Source organism: Tachypleus tridentatus, chromosome 12, assembly GCF_004210375.1.
Source record: "Tachypleus tridentatus isolate NWPU-2018 chromosome 12, ASM421037v1, whole genome shotgun sequence".
NCBI lineage: Eukaryota > Metazoa > Arthropoda > Merostomata > Xiphosura > Limulidae > Tachypleus > Tachypleus tridentatus.
The window spans coordinates 19,312,338-19,325,373 of NC_134836.1; the positions used below are offsets into that span (position 1 = coordinate 19,312,338).

The window sequence follows — 13,036 nt, forward strand, 5'->3', positions numbered from 1 at the left end:
GTGGTGTATACCAATTTTCTGTAGCCTGTGCTGTGCATAGATCGCTGATACTAATTATAGGTGCTATAACCACAACATATATGTTATTCTTATATTACTTATATACAGCTCGGCAAATACAGAATAACTGGGCTTCATAAACAGCACTCGTTAGATTTCACTACAGGTGTTATTAATCTTGTATCTGTGCTTGTATGGAATACATTTTATTTTACGTGTTCCTGTGTGTCGCACACCTTAACGCGCTTGGCCATGCCGGGCCATTAAAGAATTGTTTGTTTGTTTTTGAATTTCGCGTAAAGCTACACGAGGGATATCTGCGCTAGCCATCCTCGTCACACCAAATATGCTCGTCCTGACAGCCGTGGGAGCGTTAAAATGTGACGGTCAATCCCACTATTCGTTGGTAAAAGAGTAGCCCAAGAGTTGGCGGAGGGTAGTGATGACTAGCTGCTTTCCCTCTAGAGTTACACTGCTAAATTAGTCAGCTAGCGCAGATAGCCCTGGTGTAGCTTTGAGCGAAATTCAAAACAAACCATACCAAACTGTTCAAATTTACTAACTTCTTTATTTGCGGAAAAATTAATAAATTTCCTTGTTACTTTGTGCAATGCCCCTCGTTAATATAAAATACTTCGTATAATTCTTGTACAAAGACCTTCTGTTCAGTTATTAATTTTGGTACACACGAGTTCAACTTAAGAAAGAGACTCTTCAACACTTTAATTTGTATATTGAAAGCCATGAATATTATTATTATGTGGATGGTAAGACACCCCCTTTATGCCCCTGACAACACGTGTGAGCGGGTATCTCTTTGGGCATCGAACAATGAGGTTTCTTCTAGAATCTAGATTAATCATTTTATTATTTTTATTTACTTCATCGGCTCCGTTTCGTTCTTAACTGCAAAAACAGAACACTTTAACAACCTGTATTTTTTCTACATAATAAAGTATCAACCTCCTGGGTTTACTGGTGGTTTGGAATCAACGAGCTATGTTCAAAACATCTTTTAGAGTTTCTAACTACGTAATAACACGCATTAATATGTCGCAGAGAAAATTAAATTAAACTTTTATAGTTTCCTGCGGTACTGTTGCAAAGACGGGTAGGTATCAGTTTAGCTACCTGTTAAGGTGTAGAGCACTTCTACTTCACAAAATTATTTCCCCGAAAGGAGGACGTAGGCGCCTGAAGCAGTCACCTATTTTAACCACTCACACAGTTATACAGTAGTGTGTTGTCTGTCAGTCATACAGTAGACACTAAAATGACGTCATTTAAGGGACGCTTAACGTTGCAATTTCTATCGCTGTAAGGTCAGGAAAACGTGTGCATGTCATGCATCCCGAGAAGAATTATGCACACCGTATGCTAAAACATATGAAATTAAAAAGAAATAAATAAAATATACGTTACTCTTAATTTTGATTTTACTTACTCTTGAAATAGAACACAGTCGGAGACTCAGTGGAAATACATCTGGTAGATAAACTTTATACCTGAAAAACTATAACATACCGCAGGCATTCTTGTCTACTAATGAAATTCATGTTCATCTAGTTAATGCGTTAAAACTGCTACACTTATGAAGAAAAAGCTCAGAAAAAAGTCAAAATGGACAAAGAAATTTATGTTAGTTTGTAGGGAACTAAATAAAGTAATTGAAGTCATGAATGTATTGATTATTCAGATATTTTGACCATGCCTTGAAAATAAAAACAGTAACATCTTAACAGTGACAAGATGTAATTATTTAAAACTAGAGAGCCCAGATGGTTAAGGCACTCGACTCGTAATCCGAGGGTTGCGAATTCGAATCTTAGTCACACCAAACATGCTTGCCCTTTCAGCTGTGGGGGCGTTATAATGTTACCGTCAATTCCACTATTTGTAGGTAAAAGAGTAGCCCAAGAGTTGGCGGTGGGCATTGATGACTAGGAGCCTCCCCTCTAGTCTTACACTGCTAAATTAGGGACGGCTAGCACAGATAGCCCTCGTGTAGCTTTGCGCAAAATTCAAAAACCAACATTTATAACTAGCGTACTAACACAGAACTGTATGCAGACTGTTTTAAAGTGAATAATGTCACTGGGGTTTATTGTTGAGCTTGAGTGCTTATAATGATCAAATGTGGTATTCCATTTACATAATGCAGATAGGCTGATGTGAACTTTTCGCTAAAACAAAGAAACAGAATTAAAGTGAGTAACTTACACAACCGCTGCGTCATAAACAGGAAGCATAAATTAATAAAGATTACTTTTATGATGCATTGACTAAGGAAGGAAAATACCTTTGCAGCCTCTTACTTCATAATATTAAGTTGTGTGCGTGTGTTTTCACATAGCAAAGCCACATCGGGCTATCTGCTGAGCCCACCAAGGGGAATCGAATCCCTGATTTTAGCGTTGTAAATCCTTAGACTTGCCACTGTAATGAGTTACTATGGAAAGACTCACAGACAACACAGCTCCAGCCTGTTTATCAAATCAAGCTTTATCAGTGATGCTTGCAAGTTCTCAAAAACGGGTTTCTCGTTAGTGAAACACTTTCTCAAGAAGCAAAACTACTGTTAAAATACAGTGTTTTCTGAATTATAGTTAAAGATCTGGTCCGTTTCTTAGAGTTAAATTATGTTTGTTTGTCAACATTTAGAATAATTTGTTTACACGGATGGAATTTTATAAAACTGTATTATTAGAACATCCCCTCTCTTTCCAATACAAGTAAGTTTCACGTAAGTAGGTAATGTCACAATACTACTTGGTTAGTGCTTCCCCGTTGGTTACCCTCTACAGGGTATTTAATGTTTGTTAAACAACATACACACCAGAGTTTGTTTGTTTGAATTTTTCTACTTCGTATACATGTTCAATCCACCTTAAGTTCTTAATACAGGGTGTTCAGAAAGTCACTGTGCACTTATATATTTATTAACAGACATGTTTCAATATAGAATACAGGATGTAAATATGAATGACAATTATAAACAATGTTGAAAGTGACCCTTGTTGGCATCAATACAGGCCTGGATCCTTCCTATTTTGTTTCTAAACACCGCTATCAGTTGATGGCTTGAAATAGACTGAACGAATGCTGTTATCGCTACTTTCAAAACTGCACAGTGACTTTCCGAACACACTGTATAAGCGAATCAACTTATAACATATTTACTACATTGTTTCTCCAAGTGTTTTTTGTTCCTTTGCTATTGGATATAATAAGATCCAAATTTAAGCCGTAGGTGCATTATAATGTGACGGTTAATACCACTATTTACTGGTGAAAGAGTAACCCAAGTGTTAGCAGTGGTTAATGGTAATTAGCTACATTCTCTCCAGTTTATCCCTGCGAAATCTGGCATGACTAAAACAGATAGCAATCGAATAGTTTTGCGAGAAATTCAAATCAAGTAAACCTTCTCTCCAAGAAAATATGTTTACCAAGTTACCATAATTTAAAGTGGCTGTTTAGTAAAATAAACGTGGATTGCAATAGAAATATATTGAATAAATTTGATAGAGGTTGGAATTATATTTGAATACTTCAAATGACAGTACATACAAAGATTGGTTGGTATCAGTTATGTCATAATTCAAAGTTTTACTAGTGTCGGTTATGCCGTAATTCAAAGATTAACTAATATCGGTTGTGCCATAATTCAAAGATGGACTAGTATCGGTTATGTCACAATTTAAAAATCGGCTAGTATCGGTTACGTCGTAATTCAAAGATCGGCTAGTATCGGTTACGTCGTAATTCAAAGATTGGCTAGTGTCGGTTATGCTATAATTCAAAGATTAGTTGGTATCGGTTATGTCACAATTTAAAGATTGGCTAGTACGGTTACGTCGTAATTCAAAGATCGGCTAGTATCGATTGCGTCGTAATTCAAAGATTGGCTAGTATCGATTATGTCACAATTCAAAGATCGGCTAGCATTGATTACGTCGTAATTCAAAGATTAGCTAGTATCGGTTATCTCACAATTCAGAGATCGGCCAGTATCGATTACGTCGTAATTCAAAGATTAGCTAGTATCGGTTACGTCGTAATTCAAAGTTTGGCTGATATCGGTTATACTATAATCGATGCTAATAACGGTTGAATAGCTCTTCAACAAATATCAAGTGTCAGAACATAGTACACAATTACAATTGTTGACAAAGTCACAAAACGGTATGCAGTCAGAGCTGTTGGTAAAGTGCCAAAATGATATGTATTCATGACTGTTGATAAAGTCACAAAAATGATAAGCAATCACAGCTAATGGTAAAATCACGAAGTAATATCTAGTTACAACTGTGAGTAAAGTCACAAAACATACAGTTATTAATTGCAGGTGTTGGTAAAGTCACAAGTGCTTTGTACCACTTTTTAAGAATTACATTCATTTTGTTACACAGAAAAAAACTTTTAACCATACTTAAAACTCATGAAGCAGTAAATATTGATCATTTCAGCTTAAGTTGAAGGAACTTTAGTGTTTCTTATCATATGATTTGCAAAATTTACATAAATTTTACGTTTTAATAAGCTATAAGTGTGCGTGCATCATATACTATTGAAAAGCAGTAGAAGCATCATTTATATTGAAATATCTCTTCATACTCGTCTTCCATCGTATAAATTCTGGAATTATGTTGACATAAGTGTCTCACATATGACTTTCATGATCACAATTATTTAGAATGCTGTTGACGCGAACGTCTCATATATGACTTCCATAGTCCCAATTCAGGGAATATTTGTCTTAAATTCCTCTTCCATCATTCAAATTCCTTACAATGACAGTAACATGTTTGTCTTCCATCATCCAACTATTTTTCTTTAGCACTTGATTATGTTGCATAGACATTTCTTAATGTCAGCCGTGGCTTGAAATCAATGATGTACAAAAAAGAGAGAGAGAGACTGAAATACTGGCTATGTAGTCACAATAATATGAAGTACGATACAGAATCAAAACGAAGTGTGAAAGCTTTTAAGTTTATTTTAAAAAATTGTGAAAAAACACCACCTAGAAGAGTATGAAGGACCTTATTCTCACTTAAATTTGTACTCAATTAGATCCTGTGATTAGAACCTTGTTTCAGACACAGTTTAATATTTTATGAGTAGAGAAAGCACTATGTAGAGGAGCTAACAACGTTTCGACTCTCTCTTCCGTCATCGTCAGGTTCACAAAGAAAGAAAGGGTTAATGCTCGATAGCTGACCACATGTTTGAAGGCGGTTATGTAATTATTTTATTTATGAAAAATTTCTTGAAGAAAAATAACGGTTGTTTATTCGTCATTACCTTTTAAATCCTTCGTTTCACGATAGCTTTCGAGTTCCTGTACGCAGAGGTCACGAGAAAACTCGGGGCTTTTTGGACTTGTGACAATTATGGTATCTACCATAAGATAAGAATTTACTTATAACGCCCTCATGGCTGAAGGGGCTAGCATATTTAGAGGGACGGGAATTCAAACTTGCGATGCTTAGAGTCGAGCGCCCTAGCCACCTGGCCATACCAGACCGCCTCTTCACATTGAACTTTAAGACAAGCTTCTTTAATTCTTAAAGAGTTTATTCTTCTGAACAGTCTGTCAGTTGCTTAACTGAAGGCAATTTTTACAAGCAAGGCAGACAGCATCAATCGATATCATAATCAGACTGCGACGTTAGCACATCACACAAACAGTGCGTACAAAACGCTGATGATACATCTGCTCTAAAGCACACACTTATCCGAATCCATTGAACAACACACTCCAACAATGGCTGTTTCATTATCTCTTAAATCCTTCGTTTCACGATAGCTTTCGAGTTCCTGCACGCAGAGGTCACGAGAAAACTCTGGGCTTTTTAGACTTATAACAAAAGTTTTCAGAGTCCTGTTTTCGAAGAGTAGAATTGTCTATTTATCACTTACAGAGAGTAAGGCAGGTGTATAAAATTTTCCTTTGTACAAGTACAACCTAATTAACTTCTCCTAACTTTCATTTTTTTGGGTAGTGATGACTTGGAAGAAATAGCTTAGCACATGATAAGTCAACGATTTAAAAAACCCAAAGAATAGATGTTGTAACATTTTAAGATAGTGTGTGACATTCCATGATTTAGAAATCATTACGAAAAGCAACAGCATACCAGAACGTAATTCCCTTATGCAAACACTCCAATGACAGCTGCTTATATCATGTTCTATGTAAATTATGATACTAATTAGGATAAACAACAAACTAAGGTGGATGGCTGCAAGAATATGATACTATTTTAAGATAAGCAGCAAACTAGAACAACCTAAAGATGGATGGATAAAAGAATATGATGCTACTTTGAGATAACCCAACAAATCAAAACAACCTAATAATGAACATATGCAACAATATGGCACTAGTTTAAGATGAGAAACGATTTAGAACAATGTGTGGATGGAGACAGTGCAAGAATGAAGTGTTATCCTTGATGTAAGAACCGAACTTGAGTATGTTAAGGTTGTATGTATATTGTATATTGCATCACTGACTTCGAATGCAATAATTATTTTTAATTCTTCAAGAATGTAGTCGATTCTGCAAGAGTTCACTGTGTAAATAAATGGAGTGTAATATCCTGATGATTGTAATCAGTATTACTTTTTAATAAGAAATTAAAAGTGAAGCAATGCCAGAGTAAAGCTCTAGTTTAGTAGGCAAAGTTGAAGTATACTGAAATTGAATGTAGTGTCCATAATGTATACTTAGTATGATGATCAAACAACGAATTGGAGTACATAAGGATAAAGGTGGTATCCAGAACGTGGATTTAATTAAGAATGTAAACAACGAATCGAAGTATCTTAAGAACTAAGATAGTACCTAGACTGTGTAATTAGAATTGGAGCATCCTAAGAAAGAAGATAGTATCTAGAATGTAAGAATGGGTTTATGATTCTAGCAACGAATTGAAGCATCGTAAACACAAAGATGGTATCTACCATGTAAAAATGATTTGTGATGACAAGAAACCCACTTGAAGTAAAACTTTATTCTCAAGACGGCTAGATGGGTATTAAAACTTAAATTAAAATAAATTACAGGATAATATTTCGACCTCTTAGGTTATCTTCAGGTTAACAAGGAGTCTGAACTCGAAATGTTGTTTTGTACTTACAACAACAAATTGAAACATCCTTAGGAAAAAAGTAGAATTTACCATGTAGAATTAGTTTGAGATTCTAGCAACGAATTGAAACATCCTAAGGAAGAAGGTAGTATCTACTATGTAGAATTAGTTTAGAATTCTAGCAACGAATTTAAGTATCTTAAGGGTGAAGACAGTATATAGAATGTAAAATTTGTTTAGGAAGGTAGTGTATAGATCGTAAAATTAGTGTAGTATTCCTACAATATCTAGAATGTATAATTAATTCAGTATTCAAACAGAAAACTAAGTCATCATAGAATGAAGTTACTTTTCAGAACATAAAACTAGTTTAGGATTTAAACGTCGAATTATAAGAATCCTAAAGATAAAAGCGTTATTTAAAACATGATCAATTTAGTATTCAAACAACGAATTGAACCATACTACTGATAAAGGTAATATCTAGAATACAGAAGTAAATTAGGATTCAATTAACAAACTGAAGTATATTTTAAACATTAAAGCAATATCCAGAATGTGTGGTTAGTATAAAATTCAAACAAGAAATTCATATATCCTAAGGAAAAGGGTGTTATACCAAATGTAGAATTAATTTGTATTGAAAGAATGAATTAAAGCATCCTCATGATGAAAGTAATATCTTGAATGTTTGTTTGTTATTAAGCTAAACAATGGGCTATCTGTACTCTGCCCGCCACGGGTATCGAAACTCGGATTCTAGCGTTGTGAGTCTACAGATATGCCGTTGTGCCACTGGTGAGGGAGGGGGGCTTTTAGAATATAAATTGGTTTAGGATTCAGTTAAGGAATTGAAGTATCACAAGAATAAAATTATTATTCAAAATGTTGAATTGGTTTGGGATGCCACAGAGAACTGAAATATCGCAAGGAATTAGAAACAGTCCAAAATGTAGAATTAGTTAGGGATTCAAACAACAAATTGAAGTATTTTATGGATGAGCATAGTATCCTAATGTAGAATAAGTATAGTACTATAACACGAATTGAGCTACACCAAAGACAGAGGTAATATCTAGAACGCAGAAATAGATTATGATTCAAACAACTAACTGAAGTAACCAAAGGAAGGAGGTAACATCTAGAGCCCACAATTAGATTATGATTTAAACATCTAATTGAAGCAACCTAAGCAAGGAGGTAACATCTAGAACCCAGAATTTGATTATGATTCAAACAACTAATTGAAGTAACCTAAGGAAGGAAGTAACATCTAGAACGTAGAATTATATTATGATTCAAACAACTAATTGACGTAACCTAAGGAAGGAGGTAACATCTAGAACCCAGAATTAGATTATGATTCAAACAACTAATTGAAGTAACCAAAGGAAGGAAGTGACATCTAGAACCCAGAATTAGATTATGATTCAAACAACTAATTGATGTAACCTAAGGAAGGAGGTAACATCTAGAACCCAGAATTAGATTATGATTCAAACAACTAATTGAAGTAACCTAAGGAAGGAAGTAACATCTAGAACGTAGAATTATATTATGATTCAAACAACTAATTGACGTAACCTAAGGAAGGAGGTAACATCTAGAACCCAGAATTAGATTATGATTCAAACAACTAATTGAAGTAACCAAAGGAAGGAAGTGACATCTAGAACCCAGAATTAGATTATGATTCAAACAACTAATTGATGTAACCTAAGGAAGGAGGTAACATCTAGAACCCAGAATTAGATTATGATTCAAACAACTAATTGAAGTAACCTAAGGAAGGAAGTAACATCTAGAACGTAGAATTATATTATGATTCAAACAACTAATTGACGTAACCTAAGGAAGGAGGTAACATCTAGAACCCAGAATTAGATTATGATTCAAACAACTAATGAAGTCAAAGGAAGGAAGTGACAACTAATTGAAGTAACCTAAGGAAGGAAGTAACATCTAGAACGTAGAATTAGATTATGATTCAAACAACTAATTGATGTAACCTAAGGAAGGAGGTAACATCTAGAACCCAGAATTAGATTATGATTCAAACAACTAATTGAAGTAACCAAAGGAAGGAAGTGACATCTAGAACCCAGAATTAGATTATGATTCAAACAACTAATTGATGTAACCTAAGGAAGGAGGTAACATCTAGAACCCAGAATTAGATTATGATTCAAACAACTAATTGAAGTAACCTAAGGAAGGAAGTAACATCTGGAACCCAGAATTAGATTATGATTCAAACAACTAATTGAAGTAATGCAAGGAAGGAAGTGACATCTAGAGCGTAGAATTATATTATGATTCAAACAACTAATTGAAGTAACCAAAGGAAGGAAGTGACATCTAGAACCCAGGATTAGATTATGATTCAAACAACTAATTGACGTAACCCAAGGAAGGAGGTAATATCTAGAACGCAGAATTAGATTTGCATTTAAATAAGTAATAGAGTAACCTAAGGATGAAGTTGTGATCCAGAATGTTGAATTAGATTAGAATTGAAACAACAGAAAAGGAAACTGGAGTTAATTTGCGCTCTCTACAAGATATGAACTAGTTATTTTCTTACTTTTTAATCGTATCATGATTTTTTATTTAATGCAATCTGATCTTAAAAGTATCCAAAACGAAGTACCCATTTTTACACAAACTTTTATGGATTATTCGTGAATGATATATACCTGTAGTTAAACCAAAATAGATATACAAAGATATAAAGATTATCAGTCAAAATATATAACTACACACAAAAAGAAATAATGAACTGTTTTAAATTATCCAAAAATAACTTTATTTTTATTTCTATTACCATTATAATTTCAAGGCAGTGATTCTTTTTTTAAAATATCAGAAGACATGCATTCTTTTGTCTTATTTTCGTTTTTTGTAAAAAAACTACACTGACTCACCTCCTACAACAGAGCAAAGAGACGCAAAGTTCCCACCAATCCATAGTGCGAAATTTTGGAGCTGGCAAGAACCTTAATAAACGTTTAGAAGTTACACAAACTTAATTATTGCTTAAGAACACCACTTGAACTGTATTGAAGATTTCCCAGTTATTGACGTGTTAGTGATAAGGCTACTGGCATTGCTCAAATGCAACAGGGTTTTTTAACCGAGCATTTCAGTTTCCCCTATAAGCCAGTCTAGTTGTTTACACTGAAAGTCACCTTAAAAGTAAGAAGTGAAGTGATGTTAGTTTAGCAAAGCAGTCGGGTTAGAAGTAGAACCCTCCATCACAAACGGGAGCTTAGTTTCTACACTCCATTCAAACATACGTAGTTTTCGATTCGGTAAGAAAATGTGAAAAGGAGATAGGAGTATCAGTTGCTAGACGGTAATAAAATATAATATTTGGTCACCTGAAATATATTAACGTAGGAATTTGACATCAAGTGATTACCGCTAAAACTTCAAATTTTCGTATTCCTGTCAAATTTGCAGTTTGCGTCTTGCAGCACGAAACAGGCGCTAGGTACACAGGTAGTTGGTGCCGCGGCACACCGTGCCTTACCGGCTTGGTGGCACCAGAAACCCTCTATTGGCTGGCTAGATGTCTGTACAACAGTAACCCCGCTAAATATTGACCAAAATTCTATGGCTGTATGGGGTCGCACTGCAACGTCTTGCAGCTCAAATTAATTGAGTATTGCGGGAAAACAAATGAGATCCGAAGAAATAATTGTCATTCTCTTCAACTGTGTTCTTGCTGGACTAATAAGCCGTTTTATAGCTATCTTTCTTGCTAGGTTATACAATGAAAATAATACACCTTCCAGCTCTCCTATATCATCAATAGAACACGTTCTGGCGCACGCGCAATAGAAGGTCGTAAGCTGCGCTATAAGACGTCGATCTAAGAGCGGTGTTATTATACGTCGCGTACATTTTGAAACCATAAGTTATCAATATTATTACCGCTAAATTATGATATTTTCCTTAAGTATACTCCTTCTAAATGGAGTATACATTTAGCATGAATACAAAAATGATTAATCTGAGGCCATGACAAACGAGTTGGACCATGGATAACAAGCAAATGAATACAGACGGGATCAAAGCGAAGCTGACACCGTTATTCAGCACGGTCAGAACTGGTCGATATGAGCTAAAAGTACGTGGATAATAAACTGCAATTTGAAGACCAAATGTAAAAATATATTTTTTGTTTACACGTATGTTTACTGCAGAAGAACGAGCAACAAACAATTTTTCTCCTGGATTCTTATTTTTGAATTTTGCAATTCTGCCGTCCAGTGTAAACAATCTCTCAAGCGTTTATGTGTTCGAGCCGGCACTACTTTATTGATCACGTGTTATTAGAATGTAGGAAATTATACTAATTCGCGTGGAAACACGGCACACGAACTGTGTGTTTAAACATTCGTTCGTTAGTTTGTTGTTGTTTTTTATTGAGTGCTCATATATGTGTGTGTATGTAATTCGAGATGAAATGCATATATTTAATTATATTTTGATATCTAAAAAAAAGTAACACCATGAAAGTGAAAGTTAAAAAGCGTAAAATATTGACGTACGTAAATCATGAAAACAAAAACTTCAAAATAATGACTCCAGTAAGTTGATACGTTTTATTCAATTTTTCGTACCTTCAACCACTAACCTATCAACAAATATTGGAAATAGCAATATTATTTTGTGCATGAGTGTCCTTAAAATAGTAAATTTTCTCTTGGCGAGCCAGGCGTGGGCTAGAGACTAGCGTGCTGAAACTGAATCCGAGTGTTCGTGGTCCGCGACCTGGTGCCGCAAAAACGTGCTGCAGACATTAGGACCATGGTTGTATTAGAAGATTGGTGGTTATATCCCACTGTTCAGTTAAATGAATGCAGCCTAAATGTTGGCAGTAGGTGCTGTTGATTAGTCACCTTTCTTCTACCCCATCAATTCAAAATCAGGGACAAGTATGTTCAGAAAACATTTATTGTAGTTTTTCATGTAAATTGTGAAACAAATAAATCTATCTTGTATTTATACATTTTACGATAGGTTTATAGAGATCTACATATAAAGAAGGTCAATGAAATTTTTGGACTAAATGTTTGTTTTCAGTTTTGTTCCTCGTTCTTCGCAAACATAGACATCATATTGGTAAGGACTTTTCTTGGGTCACTTGAGCCGTTTCTTTCCCAGGAGTTAGGAGAGTTGGTTACTATACGAGAGAAGTGAATGTAATATATAAGAACCAACAGATACTAGAAACACCTACTGGATTCCTTACAGGAAAAATTACCTAGTGTTTATTGTGAAGAACCAAGCTAGCAATGGAGTGTTGTGTGTGTGTAGGAAGGGATAACAACAACAAGGGAAAGAAAGAAGAATAAATTTCCGAGTATCCATCAGAACACAATAATAATATTTTAAGAAGGTTTCTCACAAAGTAACTCAGGTTAAAATTTATAATGGAAACAGAAAGAAGAAGGGCGCACGCCGAGGAACTAGTGAACAATAATCATTGGAAAGTTGGCACCCTTACTTATGCCAGTGCTTATATTACAGTCGAGAAAGGACTACATGGTTTTGGTTGCTTTGGTTTTAATTTCACGCAAAGCTACACGAGGGCAATCTTCGCTAACCGACCCTAATTTGGCAATGCAAGACTAGGGGGAAGGCACCCACCGCCAATTTTTGGGCTACTTTTTTACCAACAAATAGTGGGATTGGCCATCACATTACAACGCCCCCAAGGCTGAAAAGGCGAGCATGATTTTGTTGTTGGAGAATTCCGTCGTGATTCATTTATGGCTATACAATTTGGTTTGTTTCTTTGTTTGTTTGATGTTAACCACAAAGCTACCATGTATGGGCTATTTGTGGTCTGTCCACGATCGGTATCGAAACCTGGTTTCTAGCGTTGAAAGTCTGCATATAAACCGCTGTACCACCTGGAGGGTATA

General features: G+C 35.1%; 1 protein-coding gene across 2 annotated transcripts in view; it reads right to left on the minus strand.

Annotated features, from left to right (window-relative positions):
* LOC143235066 (uncharacterized) overlaps window positions 1-11,213 on the minus strand; it is a 107,887-nt gene extending 96,674 nt beyond the window's left edge. For both annotated transcript variants that reach the window (XR_013018911.1, XM_076472840.1), the window contains exon 1: window positions 10,025-11,213. Coding sequence is in view for 1 of the 2 variants with exons in the window: in XM_076472840.1 (XP_076328955.1) it covers window positions 10,025-10,068 (44 nt within the window). In the remaining variant the exon portion in view is untranslated. The remainder of the gene's footprint in view (window positions 1-10,024) is intronic.
* Window positions 11,214-13,036: the final 1,823 nt, after the last annotated feature.